General features: G+C 43.2%; 1 protein-coding gene across 1 annotated transcript; it reads left to right on the forward strand.

The window, feature by feature from the left end:
* Positions 1–15,711: 15,711 nt before the first annotated feature.
* On the forward strand, positions 15,712–16,902 carry LOC100834290 (ethylene-responsive transcription factor 8). The gene has a single exon (XM_003564348.4). The coding sequence runs from the start codon at positions 15,851–15,853 to the stop codon at positions 16,580–16,582; it is 732 nt and encodes a 243-aa protein (XP_003564396.1). The 5' UTR covers positions 15,712–15,850; the 3' UTR covers positions 16,583–16,902.

A 16,902-nucleotide genomic window follows, 5' to 3' on the forward strand; every position in this document is an offset into this window, starting at 1 on the left:
TTCGTGGAGAGGGAGGCGAGCGCAAAGAGGTGGGTGGACCGTGGAACTGCGGCCGGGGAGGAAGAGAGGAATTGTGTTTTGCGTGTGGCCTGACCGGATTTGACGATCACGCGAGAGGAGAGACCGATGACGGCCTTGAGCAGCCAGGCCAGCAGCGAAGAGGCCAAGGAAGAAGCAAGCGGCGCACGGGCCGTCCGGCCGTGCCCTGTTGCCGAGATGCGAGGCGTTTGCGGATGGCTAGTCCTGAACTCTGATTAATCATGTGAAGATGTAGTTTGGTATACTTGATGCAGGACCAGGAGTAGTTCCAGTTTTTGAACGGCGAGATATTGATTTGGGATTTTATAGAGTTCCAGACGCAGCCTTGTTGTCAAAATCCTGTGGATATTTAAAGAAACAGTAATTTTGTGTGGGAGTATGTCATGTCATGAGTTGCATCGCAGGGCATTTCTGCTAGGAATAATGAAAGCCTTTTTTGACCATTAAGTTTTTTTTTTGAGCAAATTTTGACCATTAAGTAGAGGATTTCAGATCAGTTTTTTGTCTAGGGAGATTTCAGGTCAGTTGCGCTGTGTCCAAGGCATGGACTGGAGTGGGGTTGTAGGTATGGGTCGAATTGATTGTAAGGCTTAGAACTGGCCCAAATAGTGTTTGGGTTTCTGCCGGCCTTAAGAGAAATATTGGCCCAACTCTTAGTGGGTTATTCTCCAGTCAGTCAAATAAGGCCATATATCTGTACTAGACCGAAATGAGGTTATCTTAGGCAACAGTGATGGTGTGCAAGTAGGACTGCATGGTAAGTGGGTCGTTCTATTCTAAAAAGAAAAAAGTGGGTCGCTCTATTCCATTGTGATTTCAGTCTGAGTCGCCCACAACCACAACAGTCCGTCCCCTTGGCACACGAAACCACAGCCCACTAGGTCACATACATCCTATCGGGCATCGGCCATCGTCCGCGCGGAAGGGTAGAACGCAGCCTTTTTCTCTCTTTTCTCTCTTTACGTAGGCCCAGGAAGGGTAGAAGCGTTTGTGTCAGCCCATTTTGTGAATCTACGCGCGGACAGCATAGCCTGTTTTTTTCTGTTTTGCAAGACAAAATAACTAGCGACAAAAGCAGCCAAACACTCCATCGCCCATGTATACCAGTTCATCTAAAATCTAAAAAACTGGTTCAGAAAAAAGTTCATCTAAAAAACCATGCCTCTCTGATATGTTATAAATTTAGAAATTTAAAACCAATTGTTCAAATCAAGATATGTTTCTAGAAATGTTTCTTCAGGTCAAAAATATGTTCAGATAGTTCACAAACATATTCTGTAAATGTTTGTGCAACTAAATAGATTATACCTATGAATCAAAAAACATGTTCATACGCTACAAACTTAATTTTTTGCAAAACTAAAAAATGTTCATATATATTCTATAAATGTTTGTGGTACTAAAAAAATCATCGTCCTGCAGGTGAAAAATATATCCAAGTATCATATATATGTGTGTGGGGCTAAGAAACTGTTCCTATAGATCACAAAAATTTGCTCATGTGTATACCCAACTAAATGTCTTCGACACCAAAATATGTTCATATAGATCACAGTGGATTGGATTATTATTTTTGATGATGTGGGAAGCTTGTTCTTTGAGTTTGCAAACATCAACACTATGTGGGGGTGAACATTGTAGAGATTTTAGATGTGCATGAAAACGAAAATAAATCTTCATGCAACTAAAGAAAAATTCATTTTGAAGATAAATGTCCATGGAGCTAAATAAAATGTTCATATAGAACACAAAAATGTGCATACATAAATGATAATTATTTATGCAACTAAAAGGTTCAGGTATACAGTAAGAAAATTCTGAGTAACTAAAGAAAATTGTGGCTATATGTCACTTTTCTTGTAATAATTTCATATCTGTAAATATGTTCACATGTTTGGAAATGAAATGTCCATTTTACTTACAAAAATGTTGTGAACTCATTTATATAAATATTTTATGTTCACTTAAAGAGAAGATGAAACCAAGATTAAATAAAAACATGAAAACTCTGGCAACATGTAGGTCCTTTGATTGACAAAATGTGCATACATCTGGTCCAAAAGTACTATATAAATGATAAAAAAAATGTCATCAATGGAGCATTGTTATTTTTGCGGCAAATGTTTTTTCATTTCGTTATCTAGGGTTACTTAGTTACATTTTGTTCGGATATTGCCGCCATTAGTAATGTACTAATATATGTCAAAACATGACAAGTGATAAAAATAATAGATATAAAAGAGCTAACTTCCAATTATCTTCAAACATATAAACATATATAGTTTGTGCCATGCATTTTTTATGTTTGTGCTCAAGTTGTGTTTCCATTACTGAAAAATAGACAGCCATTTCGGAAAATCATCGATATGTACTATATTTTTTTTTTCGGGTTAAGGCAGGTGCTCTACCGATTCATTAAAGAAGAAGAAGAAACCAGTCCGTTACAAGAGAAATCAAGAAACAGTGCTGAAGCACAAGGCAAAAGAAGAAAACAGAAAAATCCGTTGCTGTCAAAAGAGCAGCCCGGCTATACAGAAACAAACTCACACACCCCTCGCGAAATGAAAATCCTCCAACTCCCCTTCGATGATCCAAATGGACATCCAAAGAACAGATGATTGGCACATTCTATAACTTGGTCGCAGAAGCAGCAACGATCACAGTACTATTCAGTAAGAGAAGAAACCAAGTTGTCCCATGTTTAGAGACTAAACCTTGTTAACTCGTCTCAACGTACATTTGCTTTTCATTAAAAGAAGAGAGCATACTTGTCCAATGTTTAGATACGAAAATTAGTATGCATCTTATCACATGTAACGCCAACATTCTGACAAGAAATATAAAACTATCAATATACAATTAAATCGAGAAACATGTTACAATTGAGGTTGTATAAATTACCTTAAAATAAATAAATGGGGAAAAAATTTATTTGTGTCTTATTTTGCTTTGCCATCTCCTGTAGAGGCGGCCCTAGGGTCACTTTGTCAACGACGTGGCGCCATACCATGGATGAAGTTTCGCATGAAAATGTTAATTATAGACACTTGTGATTTTGTGGCGGGTAGCAGAATATTAGGTGCTAATCTCCACTTTCTGTATCTTCATACAATCCCCTCATTTTGAATGCTACTTATTACCCATGTAGCGATGGCAAAATTTACTTACGTCGAAAGGCCTTGGTTTATTGAATTGAATGAAATGTAGTATGAAGCATCACCAAACTGGTAACAATCTTCAAATCCACACTTAGGTGCATCTTCGTCAATGATTGCTAGCTAGCTTATTCGTTTAGATTTTCTCTCGTAAATGTGTATCACTTAAAACTATTTCCTCCGTTCAAAATTGACGTATTTTGTTTCATTAGGACAAAGCTTGGACTAATAGTCACTTAATTAGTATGTGGTTTATGACTTTATATGATGCACAATCATAATTATAAATAAGTATTTGAATACAAGCTAGTCTAACAAAGTCAATTTTGTGTTATAAAATTATATAACAATGGAGTAACTGTTGACCAAATAGTTGTTCTACTAAAACAAAATTTAACAGATATAGCGTATTCAGAAAACAAAAGGGTGGTATCACCCTTTAGGCCTCGTTCGGTTACAAAACTCCCTGCAGGTATTGAATAGTATATATTGAGGGGGATATATTGGAGGAAAAATAAACTATGTACTACTCCCTCCGTCCCACATCAAGTGACTCAAATTTGTCTAAATATGGACGTATCCATATACTAAAATATGTCTAGATACATGTAATAAAAAGTCACTTAATATGGGACGGAAGGAGTACAATCCCATCAACCCCTGGCCCCGTGATATCCACCGGGTGGGATTAACCGAACGAGGTCTTAGGCCTTTAGGACCAGCCCCTTCGAACACCCATCCTTCGGAGTTCCATTTAACTATCATGGGCGGGCCCAGCTCAATTCAAGGGTATTCAAATGAATACCCTTGAATTTTTTTAAAAAAAATATATGTACTCTATATGCATGCATGTAGGATGTATTTTGGGCTAAAAATCAAAGTATGCAAGCATTTAAAATGCACTAGCAATCTATCTCCTCCTTCCCTGTAGTTGGCACAATGGTCTAAGTTGGATTTTAGATCGTTGAGAATCGAACCGTCTATTGTATACTCATAATCGCGTACGATCTCGATCGATGGCCACACCTCGTGCCGCCTCGCCTCCCTTCAAAACAAACATGTCTCAAATCCAACAACCTAGCGACTTGTCCCCTGCCTCTTTAGCGTCCCAGCTTTTGGGCATTGGGGCTAGGCGGGTTGGCTGATGCTCTGCGCTTCGGAACTTCCGTCATAGAACAGCTACACACAAGACAACACCTCAGGGATCACTCGATTCGAGACGCAATAATTTCACCAATGAATTTGACCAATTAATGAATTTTTGAAACAATTTTGATCGGTGAGTTTTCAGAACAATTTTGAATACCCAGTGTCAAAATCTTGGACCCGCCCCTGTTAGCTATGATCCAGATTCCAGCAAATGAGCAAAACACCCGGAATTAATTCACTCCTTCGTCACGAGGTTCACGCGAGGGCCAAATACCAACAGATGCATGGCCAGCCACGCCTATAACACGCCAGCTAACCCCTCTTTACGAAGGCCAGCCACGCAGTGCATGCAGGCACCTGGCACGCGGTATGAACTGCGAGCGAACGCAAAAGAGGGGAGTACACTTTCTGTTTCTGACACTCGAGAACCAACAAAAACGCCAGAAGTGAACCCGGCGTAAAGCCGGCGAGGTTCTGATCCTCTCCACGAAACCCCAAAATTCCCCTCTTCTCCTCGCCTCTCCCCTCCATTTTGTTCTCGCGCTCCCAGACGTAACTTCGCCGCAGCGACAGCGGTGGCGGCCGTCGACGCTTTCGGGAGCAGATGCCGGCGCGCGAGACTGGGCAGCAAGTGGAGATCAAGAGGGCTAGGGTTTCGGTCGGTTCTTCGCCGTTGGGAGCTATGACACCATGGTCGCCCCTGTGCTTACTTTCCTTTTGCTTGAGCAGTATGGCCGTTTGTTCTATAGATGGTCTTCAGATAAGCGATCTGTTTGGGATTTTCAGATCCGCAGTTTGCTAGGGTTTCGGCCGGTTCTTCGCCGTCGGGCGGTATGACACATGATCGCCCCTGTGCTTGCTTTCCTTTTGCTTGAGTAGTATGGCCTTTTGTTCTATTGCAATGCTCTTATAGATGGGATCGATTTTCAGATCCGCAGTTTCTACAGCATGGTAACAGGACATGTTGTGACCATAAGTTGGATTAATTAATATTGTACTACTGTAAAATGAGCATGAAGCCTTAACGTCGCAGCAAATAGGTAGCGGGGATGCTTAGCAATGATATGAATTATGATGATCGCTTGCTGAACCTATAGCTGATGAGGAGCCAGGCCCATGCCCGCCTTCGCCGGCCGGTCAGTTTTTGTTTTAGTGGGTGACATGCGCCCAATGCCTTATGGACTAAAGAAATGTACGTGGTGCAATTGGTGATTCAATTCGTTTATTCTGTGATGAAGTCGAACTGTTGATTCCTTCTGGAAACAAAATTGTGTTTTCGAGCACCCAGTTGACCTATCCCTCTGCACCCGGATAATTTAAGCATATACTGACGAAGTTTCTGATTGTCGCTAGTGAGTGTCAAGCGTCTCAAGAATGATACAATCATATATATAGGCACCAACACTGTTATTAGATTTATTTACTTTCCGTAATTTGCATTCCCCTATTGCTATAGAAACTCTTCTCAGAACCCACTGCCAGCAATATGTTTAGTGGTAGCTAGTGTAGACTTGTTGCTTGATACGGCACGGAGACAAGGGGCGCAGGGGGGCTTTGATAAGTATGGTGAGTTGTTTCTCTTGAATCTTCTCAAATAAAAACACATTATTGTATCCGTTCTAAAAAAAAATTTGTACGAGAGCGTTAGAGATTAGCTAGCGACAGGAATATTTTATGAGCAGAAGTTAATTGCCATTTAACAATATACTGTCATAATAAGTTTGTTAAGTAACAAGTTTGTTTCTGTTTACTTGTATCGAGATATGAAATATTGATAGAGTTGCTCACAGTGATGCAAGAAAAGACATTACTGGAAGGACCGATATGGTATACTTTATGTTTTAAGAATATTCTATGTTTTAATATCATGTCCTCACCAGCCCCTTGGCTTGGCCAGCCTTTTTGTGTGTGTTTTCAGCATATACACACTCAGCATTTTGTGACATCTGCTCGTTTAGAAGGTTTTAAGATTTTGAGAGTATAGTCTTTTTTTACAAGAAGAGGGTGTGATGTACCTTAGGACGAGACTATGGTCTTTCATTCTATTGGATAATATTACTTCCACTGAAAATGCTTTGTAGATTTTTAATATTTCCCCATTGTTCATTCACTGATCTGCACCAGAAGTGAAATACATTCTCATCAGAAAAAGCTACCACCTCCTTGTATGTTAGGTGAAATATTTAGCCCACTTCATTTCTGGATATACCAGACAATGCCTAACCCATGTGTTCATTTGATATATTATAAGATATATTACGGTACGTACTGTGTATTTATCATATATGAGTCCATGCATCAAGTTTAATCTATCTGACAGCTGGTGTTTTATGTGTGCTTTCAATCAGTACCCTCCTTGCATTATATCCTGAGTTATTTTTCTCTTCGCGCCTGTGAGGCTATGAGCTAGCACTTGTCATGCTTATCCCGATGATTTTACCTCTGAGTTCGTTTGCATACTCTTCCGAAAAACAACATAACCAGGACTAAGTCTCTGGAAATTAAGTTTTTTGGCTGGCTAGATTGAAACCTACAATATATGTTGCACAGTACTGTACTATATTAGTGCTTTGAACTCTTTTAAGTGTTGGGGGCTGACCAGCTATTATTAAAATTGACCTACCGATGTCTGTTTCTGACCTAGATATGTAAGATATTCCATCGTTTAAAATATGAAACGAATATGTACGTAGTTTGGTCGGCGAAAATCTTATAGTATCATTGATTTTATACATCGTGTTGCTGAAACTGTGTTTGTGTATCTGTGATCCGGCCCTCACTATACCTGTTCAGAAACTTCTCTGTCTTGTTAGCGGCATAAAAAAATGCTTTAGAACTTTGGATATATCTTGATCTTTACACCCTTGGCTCCAATTGGAACAAGATTGCTTTTCCGAAAAACTTGAATGCTCCCCCCATTGACTACTACCCGATTCATTTTAGCTTCTTTTTTCATGTATGTGGATAATAATGTAGACCTCTTCTGTAACAGTGAATTCAAGTGAAGAAAATGGAGTGCGGGCATGCTTCCGCTCCATGTTGGAAAGACATGTGATGCGTATATTAAAATATTTTGTAGAACAAAAGCTTCTGACTGAGACTACAAGCAATGTTATACGGCAGGAGGTAGTTGCGAAGATTACGACTACTTCCTATCATGATATATCAACCGTGGAAACTGAAAGCTCGATGAGAAAGTATTTATCTGCGAATGAAAAGCACATCAAGGATTGTCTTAAGGTACAAATTTAGAAGCTAGTTCTAGGTCACAGGTACAAGCAAAATTACCCCTCACTGTTTTTTCTGTCTCTACTACAGGGATGTGTGGAAAACTTGTGGTTGGAAGTCCCGGAGTCAACGACTTGACATGTTTGGGCCTGACAATATATGATTGTGCTTAATTTACAACATGGCATTGGAAAAGAAAGCTGCTTGTGAGTACTGCCGTGATTGGGTTATGAGCAGAGATTATTAGTAGATACTCACTTTCGGATAAAAGCATGCATGCGGTCTGGTCTAGATTTCTGTGATTCAGTGCTGATTTTATTCAAGACTTGCAACTGTCTGTTTGGATTGTTTAAAAATAAAGATTGCAGATGGTGGATTGGTAAAAATGTTGCAGAACCGTGGATATATCTTGCTTATGATATCAGATCTGATTAATATTTTGATTAATTAGAACTGACTAGGGATTGCTTTGTGCAAATTAATTGGCTTTTGTAAACTAGCAATGAATGATCAATTAAAGTATATATGATTAATGAGTTCCTATATGCCATGAACAACATAAGATATGACAACGATATTAATTTAACCAGACTAGATGTTGGGGACTCACATTTCGGCTACGTCTACAGAGAACAACAAGTGTGAAGGGGTTGGAGTTTTCCCATCAATTGTCATGCCAAGACAGGACTAAGGTGTAGCAGATCAAGTCTATTATGTTTTTTAGTACTACAAAGTCCTATAAAAGCATGTCGATAATTTAATTGTCTTCCTTACTTCTAGTTCTCCGCCATGTCATAAATCAAAACTTTATTTCTACTGCCAAGAAAACCGATGGCCTTGGCACTAGTGGCCTATGCCATTCTTAGCCCAGCCGTTTCTTTCTTCCTTTTGGCATGTGCCCTTCCCTAATGCCAATCCTTCTTCTTGTCGTTGCCATCGGGCGTTCTTCCAATACTGTGTTTGTGATACATATTTGTAATGACATACAATGTGCCGATCCTTTAGCCCCCCCCCCCCCCCCCCCCCGAGAATAACAACCTTACATCTTGTGTGTTTTTATTGACCTCAAGAAGGTCTGCTGGCTTGCCGACAATCGGTATGTTTCCTATCTAATTAATCTTCTCAGAATTCTAGGGTTTCTCGGGTCGACTGGCTTCGTGGAACTTGAGTTGTTTGGTCTTCTGTGTGGGGGCCTTTGTCTCCTTATATATGTGTGCATGTCGTCCTTTTTAGGTACCGACTCCTCTTCGAGTACACATTTGTGGTAAATTATGAATTTTAGACCCCGTGCGGGTAGGTTTCAATATCTCCTTGGTCTACTATCCAAATGCAGCAGGAGTATCTAGAAGGTTGAGTATCGAATACATCTATGGTATTATGTATAATGGATTTATATACTACTCATTGTCAAGTCCCACCTTCCTTCATTGGTCCCCATTGTATTACATTGGCTAACCTTTTGAGTACTTGTTAATTAAGAGAGCTATTTTCCATGAATCACCGCTTAGTGGGGCAGTGAAGCTGTTGGGGCATGATTCCACGCACTAGGTTTCTAATCTTACTGCTAACATTTACTTACATATATATGGGTGTGCATTAGTATTATATCAAACTGAGTATCTATGTCTATCAAATAGTTAAAACTATATCACTACATATAACCTCCCTCAAATTTGGGACTACAAGGTTGTTGAATGCTTATTAAATTTTGCTATCAAGTTAAGTGGTATCATCCGATCCAACGGTCGGATTGGCTGTGTGCGGCTCGCTCGGACTTGGCTTTGCTTTCTCTCCCTCTTGCTCTCTCCATCTTATTCCTCCTAGTGTTATGAGGGATATATGCTGGGTCTAGCTAGAAAAAGGTGACTCTTCATGGTGCCAAGTTCAGGAAGGCATCTCCGGACCATGGGGATTGGGTTCTTTGTTTAATGATATGGCCTCGACGAGGCTCGAGCTAGCCTCTTTCATGGCTAGCTAGCGAGCCCGCCCTAGTACATGCCTACATCGTTTCTGGTGAAAGGTTAGTCAATTTGAGATTTTTGATGCTACAAAGGATCTCGCATATGATTTGTTGCATGCACACGGACAAGATATTGTTATGATTTTGTGAGTTTATTGCAAATGCTTCAAACATGTTTTTCAGCTGTTGCAGACTTTCGATTTCCATGTTGGATACATTTTGACCTATTTACTCAAAAAAAATATTTTAACTATTGCAGAATTATTGATTGCATAAAAAAAAAGTTGTCCCATAGTTGTGTCTGAGATGTTGCAACATTTTTTGCAAAAACTTTTACAGGGCATGAGAAAAGTGATGCAATGATGTTGTATGCGTTGAAGTTTTTCGTTGCATGCGAGATTTTCTTTGTTGCATGATCGAACAACTCGAAATCTTGATTTAAGTTAAATCGGGTGGTCTAGGGGGAGGTGGGGGGGATTTTTTTTTTAGAAATTAGAAAGTTTGTCTCTAAAAGTTGAAAATATAAAATGAGAGTCCGTTCAATTTGTTTCCAAAATTAAGAAAGTCCGTAAAAAGAATCGAAATTAAGTTTGCCTTTGTAAATTCAATAGCTGAATTTTCACACTCTACAAAAAAAAATTGAAGGTCCATCTCAAATTTCAAAAGTTTTATAGAAACTGAAAGCTCATCTCTAAAAACCTGGTTAGGGATTTTAGGCTTTCATCCGTTGAAAAAGAAAAGAATTCAAAATAAGATCCCATTGGTAATGGGCCGGACTCCCACGTAACCTAGCTCGTTAAAGAGGCTAAAAAAATGTTAGCTCGCTCAGGATACAATGATCGGCTGGGCTGGTAAAAATGGACCGCATGGCTGTAGCGCTGCTGGGCTCCGCCAGCGAGTAGCGGGGAAGGCGTATAGACGCTTATCAACCGGTTGGGCCCATGAAGAATTGAAGAGTCTCAACTGCTCATCCATCCATGTCTTCAGTTCTCAAAAAAATTAAAATCCATCCACGTCTTCAGAAAAAAAGAAAAACTCCAGATGGGAAAGAATACGGCGAGACCGGCCCGCCAAACCGCGTTCACTCTCACCGCCTACTACTACGTGCCAGCAGGTGGGGAGAACCAAGTGGGGAGCGAAGCGTACGACTTGGACCCGGTAGCGTGCGACCGAGCGCGACGTCTTGTCCTGATCCCCGGGCTCCACCTCCACTCCGCGCCGCGCGCTCCGCACCGCCCGCCGTCTACTACAGTGCCCCACTCACACTCGCCCAAAGGCAGTTTTGAAAAGATAAAGAAAAAACGGGGCAAACAAACGAAACGAATACGTGCTGGCGTCGCCGGGTAATCCCGTCCACGCTACCCAACTGGCACCGCGCCGTTCGCGTGGGCGCCCGCTGAGCGCTGTTGGGGGGGACCAGTTACCACCCGCCGACGACGACTGATTTCGAGAGGCGGCACGTAGAAGACGCGCCGGTCCTTGTCGCCTTTCTTCTTTTTTCTCGGCGATTCCCTGATCCTCCCGCCTTCTCCGTCTTTTCTTTTCCACGGCGTCGACGTACTGCTAGTACTACTCCTGCTACGATTCGTAGGAATGGGCGTTGTGCGTGTGCGACGACTTGTCTGACGGTCCCACGTGACGTACTTATCAGGTGCGTTGTTAATTAGTAGTACTCACAGGATCAGCTGGCTGGGTTTGAGCAAACGAGGGATGATTATATTAGCGCAGCGTCGGTCCAAACCTCTAGTGCGTGGAGGAGGCGCGAGCCCACCGGTCCAACTCCACCTCCGCACCATGAATTCCTTCCTCAATAATTGCGTCTCCAAAGTGGGGTGCATCCTGCCTGTGCGCATCCCATGAAATTGGTACCAACCTGTTTGCCCGTGCAGCGGTGCAGAAGCACTCATGTTTTGCAATCTTGTGTAAAAAACACGTTGATTCTCCTCTTTGCGCATTGAATTTCACGATACTTAGTTTCCAATTTGTCTAAGTTAACTCCCTCGTTCACCTAACTAGGAGTACCATTTTGCAAGAAACATTCTTGCCATTGTAAGCCACTTTAGTGATGTCAACGATCCGCGGGTTCAAATAATGAGTTGTTTGTGGAATGAAGTGAGTATTTTATAGTATTGCTTTGACATTTTATACGTTGATACTTTTTACTACTCCCTCTATTTCACAAACAACTCACATAGATTTCTAACACCTCATTTTTCTCTTCATACTGCATCTGGCCAACAACTACTCACATTCATTTATTATTAGTTCAATATGAGTGGTCAGACTCTACAAACGAGGACTATCTTGATCCAACTGAATAAATCTATATGAGGTGTTTTGTGAAATGGAGAGTGTTGTTGTTCGCGACAACAATTAGAGTAAGGGGTGCCAATGCTCGATGGCACAAGTGCGGATATAAAATTAGAGCGTGTACGCCGGTCTTATAGCGAATGTCGCCGTACACTTGGACGAGTTGACACGTCGATATTTTTTGAATAGGTTCGGTCGACCCTGCGGGTGCGACTTAATCCTATGTTAGGAAAGGCTTCGAGGGGGTTGTTAGCCAAGGGATTGGGCTGAGCGGATCTTCCCAAGACATCTTTTGGCGAGAGGTTCGTCGGGGCCGCCTCGTATTTGGACCGAACGCGTCTTTCCAAGTATCGAGGTTACGATATCCTCGGAACTCTAACCCAACCCCTTCTCCTTCAAACCCGTGCCAACCAAGGTTAGTTCGGAGGCTCGAAACTAGAGTCCCCTATAAGGTTTTCTCGAGGCCGATCGACTTTTAATCGAGAGCGGCGTGCGAGAGCGAACCTTAGAGAGAACACTCTAGCCCTCTCCTCTTGAATTTATTCAAGCGAGAGTGAATGGTACAAGCCGCCGTGGGGGGTATTTATAGCCTAGGGGTCCATGACAAAAGACGATGGCTACCCTTGAGGGAGAAAGAAAAGTGGGGACAAAATGATAAAAGTAGTTTTTTTGTTCCATAACTTTTGTGTGCATCATGAGGGGGAAGTGAGGGATGGTCCATGGTCCACCATGGACCAAAAGCCTCATCACACACCTTTCTTGCCCCTATTCAAGCTTATTTGACCCTTTGACCATGGCATGAGAGGCTTGACTTGTTGACTTGTCTTTCTTTGCCAGGTAGGATTGACCACGCCACGTGGACGTCTTGACTCGTGATTGGGAAACGTTGATTTGGTCGTCGCCGCGTAAAATTTACGCCCGACCCATATAAAGATTTTATTTTACTACAACAGGGAGAGTATAAACTATTCAAGCTTTAAAAGTTTGACGGTCAATAAAAATTATTCATTTTATATTCTAGAACGGGAGATGTATAATTATACAGAAACGTCAAATGACACCATCATATAGAGTATGAAATAGAGCAAAATCAAGTAAATAGAACAAGTTTTACGAGCTTGATCTGGCTGTACAAAAGTGTAGGCCACTCCGCTTATTAGTTGTCTTTATTATTTAAGATACTGCACAATATAAATTCTGATAATAATAATAATAACAACAATAATGTAACACGTTGATTTATCTCTAATTAAAAACAGCCGATAATATTAATAAAAATAAAATAATAATATAAAAAAGGCCCTTGCTATTTGAGAGCCTTCAGCCTTGTGCTGCTGTTCATACGGGATATTCTTTGTTTTGTTTACTTAATTACCCAGTGTAGCATTAAGATTGCCAAATTTGCCTCTTTTTTCAGAAACTCTTAATTACTGCAATGGCTTGTTTATGGAGTAGATAGGACATTCATTTAATTTAGATATTTCTGTAATGGAGATCAATAGTTAAGTTTCGTGAAAGCTCGGTTTAGTCTTGGGTAGCCAAACATTTCGCCACTACAGTAATCTGTACCGCTCGATCCGGCTTAGGCTAGTCATAGTGAGAATAACAAAGATGGTAAATGAAGTGCTAACTAAGTAATTTTTATGATGTGTCATATTATTAACGAGGAGAGAGAGTTTTGTGATAACTAGATATGTTATCATAACATCACACAAACCAAAACAAAATGAGTCTACAAACTAATAAATGACACAATGTATGACGCCACGTGAACGTTAATATCCACCGTGGAGAGTTAGTAACTTGAAGCAGTAACACGAAAGATAAATAAAACACAAAGTACACGTACGTCCGATTGGTACGCACAGCGACGCCGAAGCAGAGAATGGCCTCGGAACTGGGATCTCCGCGTCGGCAACGACCCCGCGCCCCCGCGGTCCTATCCAGGCCATAAATTGGACGGTAGCGGTGCACGGTCGGGCGTACGTCCAGCAATTCATCCGTCCTCCATCAGAAAAAAAAAGTGTGGGGGGCAGTGCGGCCGGAGCGTGCGACGGAAGCGGCGCGGCGGGATCACGCAATCCGCGGGCAACCGGCGCGTGCCTGCGCCTGGTGCCGTGGTGGGCCGGGGCGGCAGTACCGACTGTCGGCCTAGGGAGAGCGCCCCCGCGATTAAAGAAACCGGCGCCGCCCCGGCCCATGCATGGCTGCCCACGGCACGGCACGGCCCCGCGATCCGAGCAACACGCCCGCGCCGCGCAGCCGGCCGCTGCCGACATTTGGGTGCCGCGTCCACCACCACTAGCCGGCCAGGCCCCACCACCATGCGCGCTCCGTTAACGCCGCCGTTCGCGTCCAGCCAGGACAGCTTTCCGCTGGCTCGTGTTGTTTTCGGCGGGCCTGTGACGCCACGAGAGCCCCCTCCAAAAGCAGCTCCTCCATCGTATTCACCGGGGATCGCCCGGATCGGCTGCAGCTTTTTTGTCCCTGCCGTGAATATTCAACGAGTTGTGAGGTCGACTTGATAAGAATGATGTCGCACGCTGCGGACGAATGAAATTTCACTCCCGAACCTCCAAATTTTACTGAATTTCCTTGCTTGTGGTACTTTTGAAAGTTCTCGTGTACCGTTCAGACAGCATCTTTTTCGATATAAAGCAGTAACTGTAGAGGCTACTCGCACTCGCCGTCGCATCCATCCCACTTGCTTTTGCTTCCAACTCCGCGCCGGTAGCGGTTTGATCATCCTTGAACCCGTGAGACCTGGTCACTAACCTGTTTAGGCCTGTTGGGTTACTGAACTTTTCATAAAAAGTTTGGAGGGTTTCAATTTTCCTATAGAACAAAACGGTTTGCTTACACAGAATAAGAATCAAAATCGTGCCATAATTTAAAGTGAATTTGAGTACAACTTTAGTGAGCCCATTTCAATTCCATAACATAGTATGTATAACTATTTTTGCCACAATAAAGTCGGTAGGGGTCTCCCCTTCCGACTTCGGTAAAAAAAAAACATTTTTGCCACGATAAAGATAGTTGATCATGCAAGCGTGTTACAATTTATGGTCAGACAATGTTGTCAATTTCTGATTTGGACTAGGTTCGTGGTAGTTTTTTCGTGTGCCCGCGGCTGACATCACAGTTGGTGCCCGCACTACTATGATTTACATGCATGTCTCTTTGCCAATTTGTTAGTTAGGGGGACAAGGAGGTCGAACAATGGGGAAATTGAGTAGAAAAAAAAACTGAAAAGCAGAATCCGAAAAAATAATACTCGCTACGTCTAAGGGTCATGCGATGCACACTCGTAACCTTATCAAAAAGAGAAAAATATTAACCGTAGCACCGTTTGAAAAAATATATCACATAACATTTAGCATAGGTCGTGTACCTCCATTTTCTAAGTTGTACATGAGATCTTGCAAAATTCTCAAAATAGTTGCACTTTCCTTCTCAAAGTCTAGTATTAGTGCTATCATTCCATTGCATGAGAGACATTTATTTGAATAAAATTGAAAAATATTGTATACTCCTTTTGGTGAACTATGCAACCATTATTACCATATAATAAAAGGTAAGTAAAAATCGACGTGAAAGAATCTCGTAACGTTTTTCCTCTCTATACTGTATTATTTTATCATAAAAAACATATGAATAAGTAAAAAAAGGAAATGGAGTAAGTAAATTGCAACTCTTGTGATGGCCTAAACGAAAAGGCGCCCACTTAATTTAAATGCCGCCACGCTAAAGACGAGGGGGGCCGGCGGCGAGAACAGGACAGTCAAACCGCTCGCTGACTGCGCCGAGTTTTATTCCTTCTCGCCGCTCCACCGCTCGCTCCCCTTTTCCCCTACTTACTACCCTTTTTTAACCCCCGGCCTATCTATAAATGCACGCCTGCCCCCTACTCCCCCTCGCCTTATCCTGGACGCCACACCCACCTCACCTCACCAAAACACCCGCATAAACAAAAAGATTCACGCACGCCACTTGTATACCTGCTGCACCCATGGCGCCTAGAGCAGCGGAGAAAGGGGCGCCTGAGGCGCCGCCCACCGGACTCGGTCTCGGCGTTGGCGGAGGAGTCGGAGGCGTTGCCGGTGGCCCACACTACAGGGGCGTCCGGAAGCGCCCATGGGGACGTTACGCCGCGGAGATCCGCGACCCGGCTAAGAAGAGCCGGGTGTGGCTCGGCACGTACGACACGGCAGAGGAGGCCGCGCGTGCCTATGACAACGCCGCCCGCGAGTTCCGCGGCGCCAAGGCCAAAACCAACTTCTCGTTCCGTTCGGCGTCCCCTGTCATCGCCGGCGGCGGCAGCCCGAGCAGCATCAGCACCGTGGAGTCGAGCGGTGGAGGAAGCGCCGGCTGCGTCCCGCGCCAGGCACCTATGCAGGCCATGCCGCTGCCGCCCACCCTCGACCTCGACGTCTTCCACCGCGCTGCAGCCATGACGGCGGTCCCCTGCGGTGGCATGCGCTTCCCGTTCAACGGCTACCCAATCGCACGCCAGACCCTGCATCCCTACTTTTTCTACGAGCAGGCTACGGCCGCCGCCGCTGCGGCGGCGGGGTATCGCACGCTGAAGATGGCGCAACGGGTCACCGTGGCGGCCGTTGCCCAGAGCGACTCCGACTCCTCGTCCGTCGTGGATCTGTCCCCGTCGCCACCAGCGGTGACAGCGCATAAGGCGGTCGCGTTTGATCTGGATCTGAACCGGCCGCCGCCTGCGGAAATTTAGACAGAACTACAGATTTTAGCTGATGACTCTAGTTTCTCTTCTTTCTTCTTTTTTTTCCTTCAGGAACGTTTCTTGTTTCCTTTTTGTTTTGGTCCGCTTGTATTTTTCTTCTAGTCGTCTGAGAGACGGAGGAGCCTTTGTAAATAGTTTTTCCGCCGAGACCAGGATCGATCTGAGATCTGTTCGTCACGCCGGCGTTGAGATGAGCGGAACCTTGAAGCATATGTGTACTTTATTTCGTAACATTAGCACGAGGAATTGTTCAGAAAAAGTTGTGCATGTCGATTCCGTCCGTCGTTGAAATTCATGGTTTGGAAACA

The sequence above is a fragment of the Brachypodium distachyon genome, chromosome 2, assembly GCF_000005505.3.
Source record: "Brachypodium distachyon strain Bd21 chromosome 2, Brachypodium_distachyon_v3.0, whole genome shotgun sequence".
Classification (NCBI taxonomy): Eukaryota; Viridiplantae; Streptophyta; class Magnoliopsida; order Poales; family Poaceae; genus Brachypodium; species Brachypodium distachyon.

Bases quoted from the DNA above. Each gene is read 5' to 3' on its own strand.
- LOC100834290 (XM_003564348.4), top strand. From the start codon at position 15,851: ATGGCGCCTAGAGCAGCGGAGAAAGGGGCGCCTGAGGCGCCGCCCACC.